Below are 18,671 nucleotides of genomic sequence, written 5' to 3'. Positions count from 1 at the left end.
GGTTGACCGGAGCTGGGTCTGGGAGCTGCCGCAGAGGGAAGCCGGCATGAGGAGAGAGCCGCAGGTGGGGCGTGTGCACAAAGTGCAGGCGTGTGGAGGCCTCGTGGGTTTACACTGCCCTGAAGCACCACTTCTCAATCACCCCCACATTATTTTTAATAAAGGTTGTGGAGAGGCTGCCCTTGTTTGCTAATGATGCCTTATGTCTTTAATCATTGCATTCCAACTTAACAAAGGGATTTTAACAAAGGTCACCAGTTTATCAGATGAAGCAAAATGCCCACTTCCCTGCCTCCAAACCAGAATGACCTTCAGGTGTGCTTTCCACCAAGCATGGATGAGAGACTTCCTTTGTGAATCTCCTCCAGAAGCAAAACATTACTGACTCAAAATGTTTGAGAGGCTGCTGTCAAGGATGAACCTCCTAAGATTGTTCTCTGATATCACTAAGAAATTCTGCATCTCAAACACAGCATTCACAGGAAATTCCCATGGGCGGGCACTGCAACTGCTTCACGGGCCACACAGGACACCCCGCCCAGCAGCCTGCAAGCATGCTCACGTGTTAGGGGAGTCTGCTGGCTCCCAAATGCAAACACAGTTTCATAAAACCACACCAGTACCATGCCTTACGCTCATTCTCAAGTCAGACATGCCTCCATTTGGGGTTTTTCTTACTGTAACCAGGTTATTGACTATTCACAGGTTTTTAAAGGGTCTTTTTTTTTTTTTTAGATGGAGTCACGCTCTGTCGCCCAGGCTGGGGTGCAGTGGCACAATCTCGGCTCACTGCAACCTCCGCCTCCTGGGTTCAAGCGATTCTCCTGCCTCAGCCTCTGGAGTAGCGGGGATTACAGGTGTTCACCACTACACCTGGCTAATTTCGTATTTTTAATAGAGATGGGGTTTCACCATGTTGGCCAGGCTGGTCTTGAACTCTTGACCTCGTGATCCGCCCACCTTGGCCTCCCAAAGTGCTGGGATTACAGGCGTGAGCCACCGCGCCCGGCCTAAAGGTTCTCTTTAAAAGGATGCCTTTTCTGTATTATTTTATTCCTCTCTTTAGGAGCTCACTGAAGTTTTATGGAAGCACTACACAAGTCAGCAGGGCGGGCTTTGGGGGCACATCACATCCAGAGGCAGTCCACACAAGGTTCCCTTGCTCGTTAAGTGCCGGTTCCCGGACTCTGCAGGAGGCACACCTTAACGGGGACACTTTACTGGGGGTGCCCCGTTAAATGACGACTGTAGGACTCTCCCACGTTGAGGTGGGCACAGGAGAGCTTACTTGTACATTTGTGCTGTGGTTTTTTACAGCACGCCAGCGCCGTCCTTTTCAATTTGGGGCATTCATAACTGTGACTGTATTTTTCAGAGGAGTTTACCTCTGAACTCAAAATTAACTTTTGTATGATTTTGGGAAACACCCCAATTTTTCTCATTGACAAACAGAGCTAATACCTGTCTAGCAGGGCAATGGGAGAATAAGTGGTCGCCACAGCCAGCACACAGGAGAGCTCTGTTGTCCCAGGGTGGAGCCAATCGCAACTGTGGCCACTTCCATCTAAATTGCTTAAAAATATATGACATTAAAAACACAGTTGTTCAGTTATACGGGTCTCGTTTCATGTGGGCCACATGTGTCTAGAGGCTAATGTGTCACCAGGCAGCACAAATACAGAACATCTCCACTATGGCAGAACATCCCACTGGAAGGTGCCGCAGGGGAGTGTCTGGATAGTAAGTTACCAACAAATGCGAGCTGTGACCACGTCATGTGGCCATTTTAATGCACTTCTACCTACAAAGAGATCGTCTAATATTCTGCTATGGAGTTCAAGAGTTTTTTTAGAGGTTTGTCATGGGGGAGGTGTGTGTGAAAGAGTTCTAAACTCTGCTGAAGATAAGGTACAGTAAAAAGCCTGTCGGCACCCACAGTCTAAGAATTTTCCAGGCATTGCTCAGGGCCTGCATGTGTCAGGCAAGATTGGTGAGTGTCTTTAGCCCCTACTTTTCAGTTCCCTAAGCTTTTAAACATATATTAAATGACCAATTTAAGAATCACATGAGTTCTCAAAAAATCTGCTTATGTGACTTACCTATAAAATAGAAATTTCACACGTACAGATCTGTCAATTGCCAGCACACTGCAGTCAGATCAGAAAGGAAGACTTTCCCAGGGAATTTAGCGCTCAATGGCCTGACAGCCGTGTCACAGCAATCCAGGTGTGGGTTTGGATGACCGGAAGGAAGTGACTTTCTGAGTGATCGGGCTTTTCTTTCTGTGAAACGGTTATGGTGACAGGGGTAGGTTTCAACACATAATGCAAGAGGAAGTGTGAGGGAGGGACAAACAGCACATTGGATTTGGAGGTTTGACGGGTCTGGGCTTCAGTCCCACCTCTGCTGTCCTCCAGGGAGGATGGACGGCATTTCCTGCTCCCTTCACATTTATGTGCTCAGATGTCACCCAGTCTTGTGGCTTCTGTATCTGCCTCTGGGCAGGGGAATGTCTGGAGATGTTCTGTAGACACCCCAGGCAGTTAGGATTCATTCCTTTAACAAACAGTTCCTCAACATCAGCACCCACCACGTGAATGCACCATTTGGGCCTGAGGTCACCTCCGTCAGCAAAAACAAAGTTTACGCTCATTGGACTTAATTTTACTGCGGAGAGAGATGATTGCATAAAACAGCTGTGAGCTAGTGATGGCTTAAAATATAATTATTTTTCATTCCTGAGGATGATATGACAAGAACAGAACTCACTAAAGATGTTAAATACCCTGACAATCTCTTGCACATAGGATAAAATGTTGCAGGATTTATGATTCCATAAAGGAATGGCCGTGAGAAAATAACTCCTAGTTGGAAAAAGTCAGTGACATTTCACAGCTGGGCTGTCAGTAGTTTTAAAGGAAAAGGATTTTTCCCGTCAAAGTGAAAGATTCTATTTACACGTTGATGGAAAGAGCTGAATTGCTTCAATGCTTTGTGTATATTTGCAAACTAAATGTCTCATTTCTCAGAATGTCATTTTAATAGTATCTGGAGAGTGTCATCAAGAAAGAGTTGGGTTTTAATGATGATTAAATATGGAGCAGATTCTGCAGGGGGTGCGATTACCCCTGGAGAGGTACAGAGCGTGCGCCTCATTCCTCCTGTCTGCACTTAGATTTGATGTGCAGCTTAAATTAAAAAAAATCTGTTTAATTTGGAACACCAAACAGACCAGTAAGTTACTCTCCACTGTAAAATTTAGATATGATTTTACAGGCTCTCACATCTTATTTTTAAGTGTGGTATCTTTTTTCTTAAGCTGATTAAATAGAAAAATCCAGAAATATTGCTAGGTATCTTTGTAGAACCTTTTTGAACCAGATATTACGACCAGGGAAAGCCCAGAGGCTAGCTTTTCTCAGCCAACCCACAGCTGAAAAGCAGGTTTTCACACTTACTGCTTGTTAGGTTTTGGAATGTTTTAGGAGCTCACCACTTGATTTCACCCATTTTGGGCAAATGTAAAAGTGTGAAGATAAACTACAGGTTGTGTTTTTATTTTTCAAGGTTCCTGGTTTACTGTTTCTAATTAGCAAGCCTTGTGAGTTTCATATGAGAAAAAGAAATAAGGTTTTTAGACCTCTCTTCTTCAAGTTCATTCGCCTGTGAACTGAGACTGTGTTTAAAAAACCAAAGTGAAAGAATTCAAATGTTGACAAATAACTCAAGGCCACCACAAACCCCACTTCTTTGGGTTGGTGGGAAGTGGGGGAGCAGGAAGCACTGGGGAAGGGTACAGGGTCCCCAGAGACCAGGCCTGTTCTGGAACCTTCCATGGACACCCCCAACAGGGCAACACAAGTGAGCCCCACTGTGGGCCAACTCGGGGCAGGGGCTCCCCCGATCCTTTGGATAATCGTTCAGGTAAATTCCCAAAGGTCACGGTTCACAGATGTTGGGACCCCAGCTCTCCACCTGTGAAGATGGGGTCTGCAGGGGCCAGGCAGAGGGGAGCCCTGTGGCAGCTCTTCCTGTTGTGGACGACTTTCTTCTCCTGGAACCCGTCTCTCTTCTTGGGTCTCCTGATTGTCTCCCTCCCTCTCAGCTATCAGTCAGCCGGGAGGATTCCATCTCCTCTGCATAACAAAGGATGCCACTGACACTCTTTTCCGCAGGACGCTGCTGCACTGGGCGATGTCCTAGGGGAAAAGGGAGCTTCGAGCTTCCAGGATTCAAGAGGAAAACAGCTACCCTCGGGAGACAGAGTCTCAGCCAGGGCCATCTGCACAGCCAGACGTCTTCTACATAGCCTGAGACGATTCCAACCTGTGTTAATAAATTGCAGCCTTACCCAGCGGGCATCCTCTCAGAAATTGAGATCTCAATGGGATGTGTTAGGAGCTGCCAGCCACTCACACAGTGATGCGGATTCATCACAGAGGGTGGCTGTCTCCCAGCAATCGCTCTGCGAGTTACATTTGGATGGGTCTGCAGAGCCAGGTGTTTTGGAAGGCAGAGCTCTTTGTGGGATAAAGCTGGACTGGGTGGAGCCGGTATTAGGGGGACAGCCGGACCCTACAGCCTTGGCAATACTGAGTGGGAGAGTTTGCAGCAGGTGCCCCAAATCAAATCTTTTTTTTAAAAAAATACAGTATTTAAATATTTGCTTATGCTTGTCTCAACCCTGGGAAATGGGGAAGGACACCCCTGTCTCTCCCTCTGATGTGAGCCTTCCCCATAGCTTCTCTTGATGGCCTGTGGGCTCTACAGCCCCAGGGAGTCCTGCTTCTGTCCTTAGCTCTTCATACCCATCACTGCTCTGAATGTGGTTTCATAATTTTGTTGGTCTCCTGATTAGACCGTGAACTATTCTGAAGGCAGATAAAGGGACAGGGACTTTTTTTTTTTTTTTTTTTTTTTTTTTTTACAATAATAGCAATAAGAAGAAAATTAGTAACACCAAACAACACACACCACTTGCTATGTACAAGGCGGTGTTCTAAGTGCACCACACATGTGGACTCACTTACTTTACATAATGTTATCATCATATCATGTTACCATCGTAAGTAAGCTCAAAGAGAAAGTAACTTGCCCAAGATCACCCGACTAGCTGGTGGTGAAGCCGGAATTTTCATTCACAAAGTTTATCGCAGTGTCCTATGCAGAGTAGAAATTCAATAAAAAGTATTTTTAATTAGCTGGTGGTGAAGCCAGAATTTTCACGTACAAAGTCTGTCCTATGCAGAGTGGGCATTTAATAAAAAGTATTTTTAATATGTGTGTGTGGGGATAGATGAACGCAGGAATGAACAAGCATTTAAAACATTCCTTTCAATCCTAAACAGCTAATTTTCACCTGCACTTGGAAAGCGCACGATTGATCCACTCATGAATTACAAACAGGCTGTCTGTTGTTAGAGAAAATTCGTGGCAAGACAACTTGATAAATGTCATGACACCTGCAGGGCTCAGCCACAGCTCTTGGTTCAGAACCTGTGTTAAGGTCCCAGGTCTCAGCCTTTACTGTAAGGGCTTGGGAGGGCTTTGAGGCACCGCCAAGGCAGGGCAGAGTGGGACGTGGGCTGCATGCACTTCAGCAAACATCACTCTCACTGGCCCTAAACGGCTTCTGAGTCTGGGCAGATTTAAACAGGCCATTCCTGGTTCCTCCTCTGCACTGCATTTTTATCCACGGCAACCCTTACAACTGTGTTTATTAGCCTGGCCCACTATCCCCTCACCTCTTCCTTCCCCCTCCTCCTCCTCCTTCTCGCTCCTCCTTCCTCCTCCCTCTTCTCTTCTCTCCCCTCCTCTCCATCCTCCCCCTCAGCCTCCTCCCCTCCTCCTCATCAATCCCAACTCATTTCATACAAGAGGAGGGGGAGTGTGTGAAAAATTGGACCTGTAAGCATCTCTCAGGGAAAAATATTGGTAATTTACAATTTTTTCTGACTTCTTTAGAAAGTGCTTATTTAACAAGCAATGAGTACCATGAACAAAGGGGATGGCGAACTGCATGACATACACTATACAGGGGGTCTCAGTGTGTTCTGCCTGGCTATAGATGGCAGGGGGCGTGGGCACGGCCAGGGTTGGAGCTGTGCTGCCCCGACCTACAGTCCCAGCCACGTATGGCCACCCAGCACCTGAGACGTAGCCAGGCCACACTGCACCATGAGTTAAAACATATCCCAGAGTGTGAGGACTTCATGGGAGAAGAATTATAAACCATTTCATGAACAATTTTTGCATGGATTCTACGCTTACATGACATTTGAGGTTTCTTAGGTCAAAGAAAAGACATGACATTAAAATGATTTCACCTGTCTCTTTCTCATTTCCTGTGGCCACGAGAAGACTGACACTCCCATGCAGGGATTGCTTCTGCCTGGCTGTGCCACCTGGGGCTCCAGGCCTGGATTTGCTCTCTGGCTTCCCCACCATTGGCTACCTGGCCTCGCCCGGCCCAGCTCTGAGACTCAGTCCCTGGGAGAATGAAGATGATCCTTTGAGGGTCCTAAGTATGGGGAGGGCCGCGCAAAGCCACGAGTCAGCACTTGGGAGATGAGCGCTCTGCAGATGCATGCCTGCCCTGGGAGGAGCCACCGGCTGAGGCCTGTGGCAGGAGGCAGGAAGAAGGAACCTTGCACAGGAAGGGCCCAACCAGAATCTGCAGAAGAGAAACCAGGTCTGCTGTCTCCTGAGGACAGGGCAGAGACTGCATGTGGTTGCTGGCGTGGAGTCCCTTCCCCAGGAGGTGTCAGATGTGGCAGCAAATGCCAATCCCAGGGCTTTCCTTCTCTACTCTAATTGTGCAGCTGCTGCTGGGGTTTATCAAATAACACATGTGGTAAGCTTAACTGTGATCCTCCGGAATCTATACGTGAATGTCTAACCCTCACTGCCTCACAATGTGACTGCATTTGGAGATGGTGCCTTTAAAGAGGCCATGCATGACATTAAGATGAGGTCCCACTGGAGTAGGGTGGCCCTGATCCAACGTGATGGTGCCCTTCTAAGAAGAGATTAGGACACAGACACACAGAGAGAGACGGCCACTGGAGGACGCAGAGAGAAGACGCTGTCAACAAGCCAGGGAGAGGCTGCAGAGGAAACCAACCCTTGGCACTTTGCTGTCAGATTTCCAGTCTTCTGAACTGTGACAGAAGAAATGTTGGTCATTTAAGCCACCCAGTCTGTGCTATTTTGTTATGGCAGCCCCAAGAACTCATACAACATACAACATAGACAACGTCTGCAAAGACCCTGGCTCACAGGAGGCACTAATACAGTGTTAGTGCTGGCCTAGATAGAGTTTGGGGTGTGTGTGTGGGGGTGTGTGTGTGTGTGTGTGTTTTGAGACAGGGTCTCACTCTGTTGCCCAGGCTGGAGTGCAGTGGTGTGATCATGGCTCACTGTAGCCTCGACCTCTCCAGGCTCAGGTGATCTTTCCACCTCAGCTTTCCGAGTAGCTGGGACTGTAGGTGCACACCACCATGCCCGGCTAATTTTTTGATTTTTTTGTAGAGATAGGGTCTTACTTTATTGTCCAGGCTGGTCTCGAACTCCTAGGCTCAAGCAATCTGCCTGCTTCAGCCTCCCACAGTGCTGGGATTCCAGGTGTGGGCCACCGCACCTGGTCTCGTTTGGTGTTTTGAACACATAGTGAATCATCCCCAGGAGGCTTAGCTATCACCAGAAAACCCCAGAGAGCAAGCCCACAGGTCAACAGATCCACAGCATTCAGAGAAAGCTGTGGGAGAAAAGCCACAAGCAGCCTGGCCAGGCACATGGGCACGTTCTGAGCGCTTGCTGACCCTCCCAAAGGTAACTGCCCAGCCCATTTGATTCACACTGCCAAAAAGGAATGAATTCCTCCAGTAGCCAGTGAAGCCAAGTGTCTTATGTCCTAAGGACCAAGGACTGCCAGGCAGGCAAAGACTGCCTAAGACAGGGCATCCCTCTGTGGGTGGGTCTTGCCCCCTGCCCCTCTCCTGACATTCAGGCACATCCCTGAGTTCTCCAGGGCAGCTGGCACCCTTTCCTTCTTGGGTTCTGCCAAGTTCTGTAGTAAGACGGAGAACCAAATACAAAATAGGCAGAGTGATAGAAAGCTGGTAAATTAGTGAGGCAGGACCATTTGGAAGCCAAATTTCCCTGCAACTTGAAAAACGTAGGGAGTCAAAGGTAGAACAGGAGTTTCTTCGTTTCTGAGAAGGAGAGCTGTGCCCTGAACCTGCGCCTGTCTGGAGGAAGTTACACTCCATCCACACGAGTGAATCACACGTCAGGAAGGCAGGCTGCCCATTCCTCTGATGGGCAGAGTGTTTCTGCCTGAATCTGACGTATCCTGTTCTGACCCTCAACTGGCCCAGGAAGGCGGCTTAACTACTGGTTACCAGGGACCTGCGCCCCACGTGACTGGACTAACATTGCAACTCCGGAAAAGTGTCTTTTTTCCACCAATCAGAGACATTCCACAGTTAACCCTTTAGTTAGTTTCTCTTCCTCTTACATCCTGCCGTGGCTTATTTGGGATGAGAGAGAAGCAAATTTCAAAGCCCTGAGTCACTGAGGGCAAAACTTGCAAAGGAGACTGGAAGCTCCTGCAGGCAACAGACGAGACCTCCCCACCACCTCCCCAGCAGCCAATGGCACCCAAAGCCTGCTCAGGAAACTGAGCTTTTATGTGAAAAAGAAGTTAGGAAATAGGTATGATTCATTTACTCTTTCGAACATCTGTGAGCCAGTTATGTGCTGGGGATGCTCCAGGCTTAGAGATGGAGGCATCAGAGAGAGGAAAGTTCCCTCCTTGATATAGGAGGGGAAGAAGTCGGATGATAAACAAATCACTACGATCTGTATCACAGCACTCGGCCGCAGGCTCTATGAAGGCAGAGGAAAGAGTCATCCAGTGTGGGTGGGGAGAGGTGGAGGAGGTGGCAGCAGGGTGAGGAGCGGGGTCCCTGAGCAGCCTGGGCCAGGCAGTGGGGCGGCTCTGCAGAGGCAGTGTGTGGGGTGGACCGGGCAGCTGCCACCGCAGCTGCCCTCCGTGCTGACAGATCAGTAACCAGCACCTGAAACCGACAGAAACTTTCCTCGACTCTCTCATAAGGGGGAAAAATGCCTCCCAGAATCACACACAGAAATGTACAGAGTGGTAGGCGACACGGCTGGAGCTTGCGTCACGTTTTCTTTTGTGGTTCAAGTTTAAATGCTCTACTAAGCTATGCAGCATCACAGAGCATGTACTTGGAAGGGCACAAAATATTTCCCATCAAGTTTCGTGAAAAAAAAAAGCTCTTACTTCTTAAAACTACCTACAGGAACCATAGCTTTAAAATTTCCAAGTTTTGAGGTTTTTAAATGATCAGAACTTTAAACATGAGATTTCAGAAAACAAAAGTCTCAGTATGGGCTTTGCTGTGGCTCAACAATCTCACTCTGATAGCATTAAACAAATTAAAAACATATGTGGGTGTTTTACAGCGTCAACAACAGGAAAGAAACTGTACACCACAGAGAAGTTTCTTGAAACTGGAGTTGCAAATCAGTCATTCTAAGACTTAAAATACCAACAGTGTTAACAGCCTGGAGACCTCTGAGCAGAGCTGTTTTTTCCACTTTCACTTTTAGCTGAAACTTAATCCTCCTGGTGCAGATACTGTATCCAAGCCATGTTCTTAATAAATTAGTAACTTAATACATTTATGGTTGTTATTGCTGGTTATAATGCTGACATTATCAGTAATACAGTTTAAGTATGGGCTGAATAAAATAATGAGTCACCCCCACCCATTCAACATTGACTAGAACCATTTACGTATTTATAAAATTAGTCTTTCTAAATCCTTAGGTAAGAAACTAAATACTGTTTATCACTTTAATTAAGATAAAATATACACAGGAACAGTATATAGTCACCTACTCACCTTCCATGGATGATTTGAAAGCAAATCATGGAAAATTACTCATGTGGCTGACACAGAAATTGAGTTCAAGTACAAATCAGAGAAGGACCCATTTCTTCCAAGTTTATTATTACTATTAAATAAAAACGCACTACAGACCTCAGTGAAGAGGTCTGGAGACTGAAATTCAATTCCGTTCAATTCTGCGGACATTTCTAAAGCATTTGGGTGTAAGTCGGGGGTTCCCCTGACCCTCACCCCAGCCCATCTTCAGCAGCCGGACATTTTAGTTCACCATCATCTGCCTCGAGCTGGAGACACATAATTTTATGTTGAATTAAAGTACCAATGAAATGGAATAATTTCCCTTGAGGGGAAAATATATATGTTTAAAAAATAAAAAATGTTGAAAAATCAAAAGTATTTTTGCATCAGAGCAAAGGAATTTCATAATCTCTTCCCTCTCCGAGAACCTCCTGATACTTCTGGGAACAATTACACAGCATGGACCAAGAGCGAGGGCCGCCCCCATACAAATCAGGGTGAGTCCACAGTTCTGTGCACACTGGCAGGCTTACTCCTCACAATCTGAAACGACTCTCCAGTGTAGAGAAAGGGGTAGGCAGAGAGACAGACAGCTAGGACCCCTGGGCATTTGTGGTCCTTGTCAACATCATTGGATCATCTGTCCTGAGTGTCTCTGCGGGAAAAGGGTCCAGAACCATGATTCAGGGCACTACAGGGGAACCGAAGGCAATGTAGAGAATCCAAATCAGACAGAGGAAACTGATGCCTTCAAATAAGGCGGACAATGGCGAATGCTGCGCTAGAAATACAAACAAGATGAATTCTTGCTAGCCGGAAGGATTCGAATGATTTTTAATTTGCAGTTTCCTGTTTGTTTAACTATATTTTCCAAATGTTCCCTGATAAGGGTTAGGAAAGGGCTGTAGGGGAGCCGCCACTGGAAAGGCCAGTGACAGTGAGATTGAAGAAGGGCTGGAGCCAGAGGCTGAGGACCTTGGACTTTAGTCTGCGCTAAGGACTTCCTGGAAGTTCTAGGGACAAAAGGGTGATGATCCAGTCAATAGAGGAAAATCCTGACAGCCAAAGTACAAGACACACGGGAGCAGGAGGAACCTGGAACCTTGGCTCTAGAGCCTGGAGAGCTTTGAAAAATGCCCACGTCTGCATTGGGATCTAAGGAGGGCAAAGACCCTGGCAGGTCTGAAGTCTCTGGGAGATTCCAATATGCAGTCAGGCCAGAGCATAACCCCAAAGGAAGGCCAACTGCTGAGGAGGCAAGTAGCCGCACGCAGGAGAAAGGAGGTTATCGATCTAGGAGAGGGCCAGGGAAACAGCTCAAGTATTTCCTGTCCTTTCGCCAGACCTCTGGGATTCAGTGTAAGTTCTTCCAGAATCAGACCAGAGAGAAAAGTCAGAGGCAAACTCCACGGTGGGTGAGAAGAAAGAAGTGGAACCTTAGTCGATGGAATTAGGTTTTTGAGCTAACAAAATCTGATATGTTTCACTGTTTATGAATTGGTGTAAATTTTCACACTCTTTCAAACCAGCAGCTAGCTAGAGAGAATGCAGTTTGGAAATACCTTTATCTAAAAAATAAAAATGTTAAAAAAAAATCAAAAGTATTTTTGCATGAGAGCAAAGGAATTTACAATCTCTTTCCTTTCTGAGAGCCTCCTGATACTTTTAGGACCAATCACAGAACGTGGACCAAGAGGAAGGGCTGCTTCGTCTTCCTCTCCTCCTGGTTGCCCTTTCTCTTTCTCCTTCTCTGTGTCTCTTTTCTCCTCCCTTTCTTCCTTCTTCCTAACTCCTTCCCTTCCTTCATTCCTTTATTTCTTTGCAAGGTCAGGACATACCTATTGCCATGCAATCTTCCTGAATAAATTAATATTAATCATTAATCGCAATAATCATTAATTATTATTAATTAATCATTAATCATAATAATTAATTATTAATAATTAACAAGGACCAGGCTTCCACCCAGCTGTCAGAGAAGAGTGTAGCAGCCAGAGCCCATGCCCGTAGGCTCTGACACACCAAGGGGATTTGTGTTTAATAAGAAAACGACATGTGCATGTTTCGGATCAGGTCGCGTCTTACCGTACTGGCCTTCTCGGCATTTAATTCTCGTTTGCCTGCGTGGTTTCCCATCCTGAATGGATTGGCTCTTTAGAGGCTAAAAGAGAAAGAGAAAGACAGCGTTAGCCCTAAGTCTAGTGCTCTTAGAGTTTTCGCTGTTGTTTCCCATCAGAAAGACAATCCTGTGATATTTCCATCAGAAAGACAATCCTGTGATACATGTAATGCCCATTTTTGAGAAGAGGAAACCGAGACCCCGAAAACAGAAGAGCCACGTCCAAGTCATCTTATTAACAAACGCTATCTTCCCATCCCGTGCAAAGAGCTAGAAAACAGAACCGCACCAACATCCAAATTCTGTTCAGTAACACGCTTCAACCTGTCTCGAGAAATCTTGCAGATCTGTGTATATGTACAGAAATATCTATTCATCCATCCATCCATCTATCCATCCATACATATGTACACACACAGAGAATTACATCCCATACTCAGGTGCATTGTAATGAGATGAGCTGAGATGTCAGAAAGGTGCTGACACTCTTCTAAAACTAAAAGGTAGTAAAAAGCTATTCATGCTCACTGCTTTAAAGAAACTGTGAGCACAGAAAAAGCCAACATCAGACCAAGGATGGCTTAACAGACAAGTGTCCAAAGAATCTGCAGAATTTGTAGGGAAGATAAAGTTGGATTTAAGAAGCACATTACTCCTCATTTTTATGTTCTAACCCAAACCTTAGCAGCACATTTATGATTCTCCCCCAAGATATGCAAAGAATGGAAGAATTGAGCCACACCCATTACAAGCAAATTGCTCCTTCCAGCCTTCCTGCAGAACCTGCCCCGGCCTTGGGGCCCCTCAGCTGAGGGCCACTGGAACCATCAGCCCAGACCAGGCTGCAGGTGACCAGAGTCTTTAAGGACAATGACAACATGTTTTCCATGATGGATGTATTCTTTTGAAAAAGGTGTGAGTACCTGTTCTTCTGTAGAACCCACGAACAGCTTTCCTTGAGCGGGAACAAGATGAACCGTCTTCTGAACATGGGGAGAGGGGACTCTCCAAAATAGTAGATACGCCCGAACACAATGCAAATTGTGTTCCTCAAAAGTCTGTCTTTAGAAAAGAGAATTGCCTGACAGCCGAGCTTTTCCATCTCCCACGTTACTGGGGTCCCTTTTTGGTGGCTCAGGAGGACTGGCTGAGGACACTTTTCTGCAGGCGGGCACCCCCATCACCCCACAGCCGCTGGAAGGACTGCTGAGAAGCAAACGCATACAGCACAGTCGCCACTCCTGGAGTCCACCTCCCTCACGTGTGTGGGAGACGACTAGCAGCCGACCAGAGTGGAAACCCCACCCACCTTCATGGTGTGTGATGGAAACTGGGGCCCGCCATAAGACTTATGGTGAGGGGCTCGTGCAGGGAGATTTAAAACACGTGTACTTCAAACAACTTAGGTCAGAGTGCCCACAGATGAGGCTCTGGGAAATCAAAGACGCGGTTCTAGTGATGATATGAACACAACCCACCTGCAAGAATCAGGTGCCTTCCCCATGCTTCATGGCATGAGAGTGAAAAAAGCAATAATAGTTTGATATGTATGATTTTAAAAATGCAAGGCTACCTTTGCGGATGATTTCAGTGTCCAGTGCGATTCTACCTTCCCAATTTATTTAAATTGGACAACCAAAAAAACCTTGAAGGGGCAATCTTCTCATTGGGAAATGAGGGTTTGTTGCACATGTGGTGCCTTACTGGATAAGAATGGGTTAACCAAGGGAAAGGCTAAATTCACGGTGTCCTTTTGGGGTCTAAGAAAGAAGGGGTGTGTTCCTTGTAAGGTGTTGCTTTGAACCCTGGGTACACAGGCTGTCATTCCCTAATTCTGGCTCTCTAATTCCATGTGGTGTTGTTTTAACTAAATATTAAGAGCTTGCAGGATGGACACACATTATAGAATAAAAACACATGAAATATCTGTCAATCCATCTTTCTGTTTAAGAAATGAGAAGTGGTCTGTTCAAAGCTAAACACAGGCAAAAACAGGTAACTTCCTTTAGTTAGGGTTGACAACTAGGACCTTCGGGGGCATTTTGCCCGTCCAGACATAAATGAACCTCCTATCACTGGCTGTGTTCTCCAAGTGCCTGTTCCTGGCCCAGGCGTCATCTCACCTCTGCCTCCTGTGAGCCCTCGCCTGCCCAGTCCCCTTCCTGTTCCCTGGCTGCATCCGTTTTTCACCCTCCTCCTCCCACCTCCTCACGCTGGGACTAGGCAAACCCAAATGCAACACTCACTCCTTCCAGAAAGCAAAGCTCCAAGGACTTGTCCCAAATCAGAATAGTGTGGACCACGTACATATTTTGGGACTTGCTGGTAGACAAAGAGAGCTATTTTTAGGCAAAGGGCTCTTGAACGCAGCTGAAATCTGCCCAAAAGGTGCTGAACTGCTCCTTGGAGAGGAGCCACGTTTCTTCCGAGTCAGTCTGTTCTGATCAAATGTTATCATGCTTCATAGCACGACTGTAGGTTACACTTGGGATGACTGATCTTAATCATGATGTAGAAAACTCAAGAATACTGGACACAGAATCGGCGAAAATAAGTCCAGAGCAGACTTTTGAATACACCTCGTTGGACTTGACTAGTTTGACAAGCCTACTTACTTGCATTTGACTGGCCTCTCAGATTAATATAAAGAATATTTATATGGATCACTGAGGGTTGGTTAATTCTAGCCTTAAATGCAAAATTTATATACTAGCAGGAAAAGAAAGAGGAACAAAACGACAACTTGATGTGTGGGAGCCCCCATTAGAGCCCTTTGTGGAAATGGCCCCTGAGCACCGGTGAGTGAGATGTGTCTCAAGGCACTATGGTGGGAATGACAGGGCGTCTGGCTGATGATCATGAGTGACTGGCAGTCTGCCTTATTAGCTTCTGACACTCTGTCCCAGTCTGCCTTTCAGAGAAGAGCTCGAGAAGGATGAAGCTCTCACTATTACGGGGCTAAGAGCTCAGCCCGGCAGCTGGTTTCTGCAATGTGCTGAAAAGATCCATCTGCACACAAAAGCAGCTGCATGCTTGGAGGAAATCTTTTTTACTTCATTTTTTGCAATTAATCAAATTGAGAGAGCCAGAGAAAAATTGGGTAAACATGTGAAATGCTGCAAGGAAAGTCAGCTGACTCTGAAGCATCTCTTGGGTAATTAAAGAAGCCTTTTGTAAACTAATAGAAGAGGAAAGAGAGGGAGGAAGAACTGAGCTAGAGCTGTGGGAGGGACAGACTTTCAGATTCCATCAGGACCGCTGAGACTTCCGGACTGGTATTCAGTTCTAGATCTGATTTCCAGCCACTGGGATTACGGGACATTTGGATAATGTCTGCGTGATTATCAACACTTAGTGTTACCTCGAGGGTTAACATTGGGCACAGGCAAAGTTAGTCATCTAGATTTACGAGGCAGCAGTCCACTGTTGTTAACTGTTACGCTCTCGTTTTTAATAATGTACACCTAAAGCAGCTTAGACTACACGTCACCTTGGTGGAGCCATAGGATAATTCAGCATAGATAAAACTCACTGGCCTATCTGTGCAGGGAAATAGCTTCCAGCTAAAATGCTGGGGAGCAAACACCTTGTTCCTAGGTATTTTACTGATTTCATTCTTTAGGTAGTTCTGACTTTCTACAGTGAAAATCAGGCAGGTGAGACCTAGGTCTCAATCCAGGTTCCATCTGGGTGACCCTGAACAAGACTCCACTTTTCTGAGCCTCAGTTTCCCATAAAGCGGAGGTAATAAAATTTGCCTTTCTGCACTGGTGTGAGAATGAAGCCCGTGTGGGCTGCAGGGCTGGGCAGGGCTAGGGTTAGGGTGTGCTGCAGGGCTGGGCAGAGCTAGGGTTAGGGTTGGGGTGGGCTGCAGGGCTGGGCAGGGCTAGGGTTAGGGTTAGGGTTAGGGTGGGCTGCAGGGCTGGGCAGGGCTAGGGTTAGGGTTGGGGTGTGCTGCAGGGCTGGGCAGGGCTAGGGTTAGGGTTAGGGTTAGGGTGGGCTGCAGGGCTGGGCAGGGCTAGGGTTAGGGTTGGGGTGGGCTGCAGGGCTGGGCAGGGCTAGGGTTAGGGTTGGGGTGGGCTGCAGCGCTGAGCAGGGCTAGGGTTAGGGTTAGGGTTGGGGTGGGCTGCAGGGCTGGGCAGGGCTAGGGTTAGGGTTAGGGTTGGGGTGGGTTAGGGTTAGGGTTAGGGTTAGGGCTAGGGTTAGGGTTAGGGTTGGGGTGGGCTGCAGGGCTGGGCAGGGCTAGGGTTAGGGTTGGGGTTAGGGTTAGGGTTAGGGTTAGGGTTGGGGTGGGCTGCAGGGGTTGCTTGCTTTCTGTCTTCTTCTTCCCTCCACCAGGTCCAGGGTTCCCTGGATGGGTGGCAAGCAGCTGCAGAAACATCGCTACCTATTTACTATCACACATGTTCAGAGACCTCTAGATGGCTTCCCACATCTAGATGCATCCATTCCTAGACTGACACGGTCAAGGGAAGAAAAAGGGCTAAAAACACCAGCTGCCTTGAGAAGCCCAGAAGTTACATCCTACAATTGCCTGTCAGCAAAGTTCTTGATCCAACACACACAACTAAAGCACAGGGGAAATGCAACTGCTGCTGCTTTAAGACCACACAAAGTGCCCCGGGGTGTGGAAGTTGAGGAAAGAGGGGAAAAAAGTGAAGAGGACATTCACGAGACAGCCATGCCCCATACGCCAGAGAAGTATTCAAATATTAAAATGTGAAACTGGCTGTTTTTGAAATAATTGTGAGTGCAATTTTACAAGCAATGGGATTACTGTGAAATCCCTTGTTGAAATAAATGTATCGTGAGATAGAGAAGACCTCAATGCCAGTCTTCCTAGATAGCTGGCACTTGGTTACCCAAATCGTCTTACTCCCACTCCCGAACCTGTGAAAATGTAAGGAGCAAACATCGCCCCTGTTGAGGGTTAAGCTGACAAGCATGTCAGGTGCCATAATGCAAGGTCAAGTTTATGATGGTGTGGAATTCACATGCTCTCCGCACTTCATTGTGTGTTTAGGCTTATTAGCAAAACATTTGCATAGTGTAGAGCTGCAGGGTATACCCATATTGTAGGACACAGATCACGCTTGTGTTACTTTTAGACTTAGGATTCTTTGGACGTTGTTTTCATAACATGCTTTTGATTGCACATTTTTTTTTTGAGTCCATGTTCAAGAAAGCAATCCTAAAGTAATGTTTCTATGGAGATAACAGGACTTATTTTGCAATGATTTGCTTTATCCCTCACGTTTCTATCAACCTAAGTTAGATAATTGCAGGAATAACCCTGTAAGCTTCATTCCCATTTTACAGTTGAGAAAGTTAAGAAGACTGAATCTAGCTATAAGAATGCCTCTAGGAATATATTTTAGTTATGAACAGAGTTATTTACATTTTGAATGTCCTATGTGGAAAGTATGACAGTAGGCCTAAGACATTCTACATTCCTAAATTATTAATCAATACAATAAGAGAAGTGTGTGCAGTGGTGAGGGTCTCAGAAGCAGATACGAGGCAGCGTGATGCAGTGTGGGGATCGGCCATCAGCACCTGAGAACTTCTTAGAAACACACATTCTCGGGCCCTGGACTCTTTGCTTTCAGAAGCACTGCAGGTGATTTGTGTTCGAGAACTTTCTTCATATAGATCAGGGGACAAAACCTATGACATATGTGAATTTTTTTTTTTTTTTCAGAATAGAGATTTCCCACGCTTGTGTCACAAGGACCTTCTCCCCAGTTCCCCACCTTTCCTTCTCCATGTAGTGAGAGAACTGACCCTCTCCCCACACCACCTGCCTTGCACTGGCCACCTGGCTGCCCTGGCAGGCACCACATTTCCCAGCAGCCCTTGCAGCTGTTGCTGGTCACTGCCCGACAAGAGGCCTTTCTCCATTCCACAAGTGCGTATGGAACTTTTGTTCTAAGACCACTTCCCCGGGCATCAAATAAATTAGATAAGATTTTTTTTTTCTGTATTTGGAAACTGTAACATGTTATACCTAAACAGACACATGAGAATATGTTATAAAACATATAAATTGTGGTTAATTTAATAAAATCTACCCAGCAGGATCCACTTGGGAGAGTCTTAACTTGTGCCTCTGCTAGTAGAATTTGAAGAGGCCACCACAAAGACAGCTTGTTCTGCTTTCTCTGCTTTTTAAAATCCCAGCAGCAATGTTTTCGACATCCCAGGTGCTTTGGAGTCTTCGCTGTGTACGGGACCTTAAAGCTGAGCTGGCTGTATTGCCTCATGGCTGCTCCAATCCTGTGCTAGACCTCTCGCAGGGTCTCAGGGTTCTCAGCGCCTGTTCAGAAAGCCTGGCAATGTTTGCCCGGGAGGAAAAGCTCCATAAATACACGCTGAAGACACGACTCTGTGGGTCCGTCGGATGAAACACAGCATCACCCAGCATCCACCGAGGAGCCCAGTGCTCACGGGCATGGGTCTGTATTTTGGAGGTGCCATAACTACAGCTTCTTGAAAAATGCAACTAAGGGGAATGCTACTGTGGGTCTGCACACATCAGAAAAGGCTTCTCTGACCCCCCAACTGTGTGCTCAATATTGATGGAGATACCGTGT

General features: G+C 46.6%; 1 protein-coding gene across 4 annotated transcripts in view; it reads right to left on the bottom strand.

Annotated features, from left to right (window-relative positions):
• MBP (myelin basic protein) overlaps positions 1-18,671 on the bottom strand; it is a 150,669-nt gene that overhangs the window by 110,686 nt on the left and 21,312 nt on the right. For all 4 annotated transcript variants that reach the window (XM_055296102.2, XM_055296111.2, XM_055296120.2 and 1 more), the window contains exon 2: positions 12,045-12,120. In XM_055296102.2, coding sequence (XP_055152077.2) covers positions 12,045-12,095 — 51 coding nt within the window. In that variant the 5' untranslated portion in view covers positions 12,096-12,120. The remainder of the gene's footprint in view (positions 1-12,044; positions 12,121-18,671) is intronic.

The sequence above is a fragment of the Symphalangus syndactylus genome, chromosome 1, assembly GCF_028878055.3.
Source record: "Symphalangus syndactylus isolate Jambi chromosome 1, NHGRI_mSymSyn1-v2.1_pri, whole genome shotgun sequence".
NCBI lineage: Eukaryota > Metazoa > Chordata > Mammalia > Primates > Hylobatidae > Symphalangus > Symphalangus syndactylus.
Note: the sequence above shows the minus strand (reverse complement) of the source record. Positions and strands in the feature narration are given on the sequence as shown.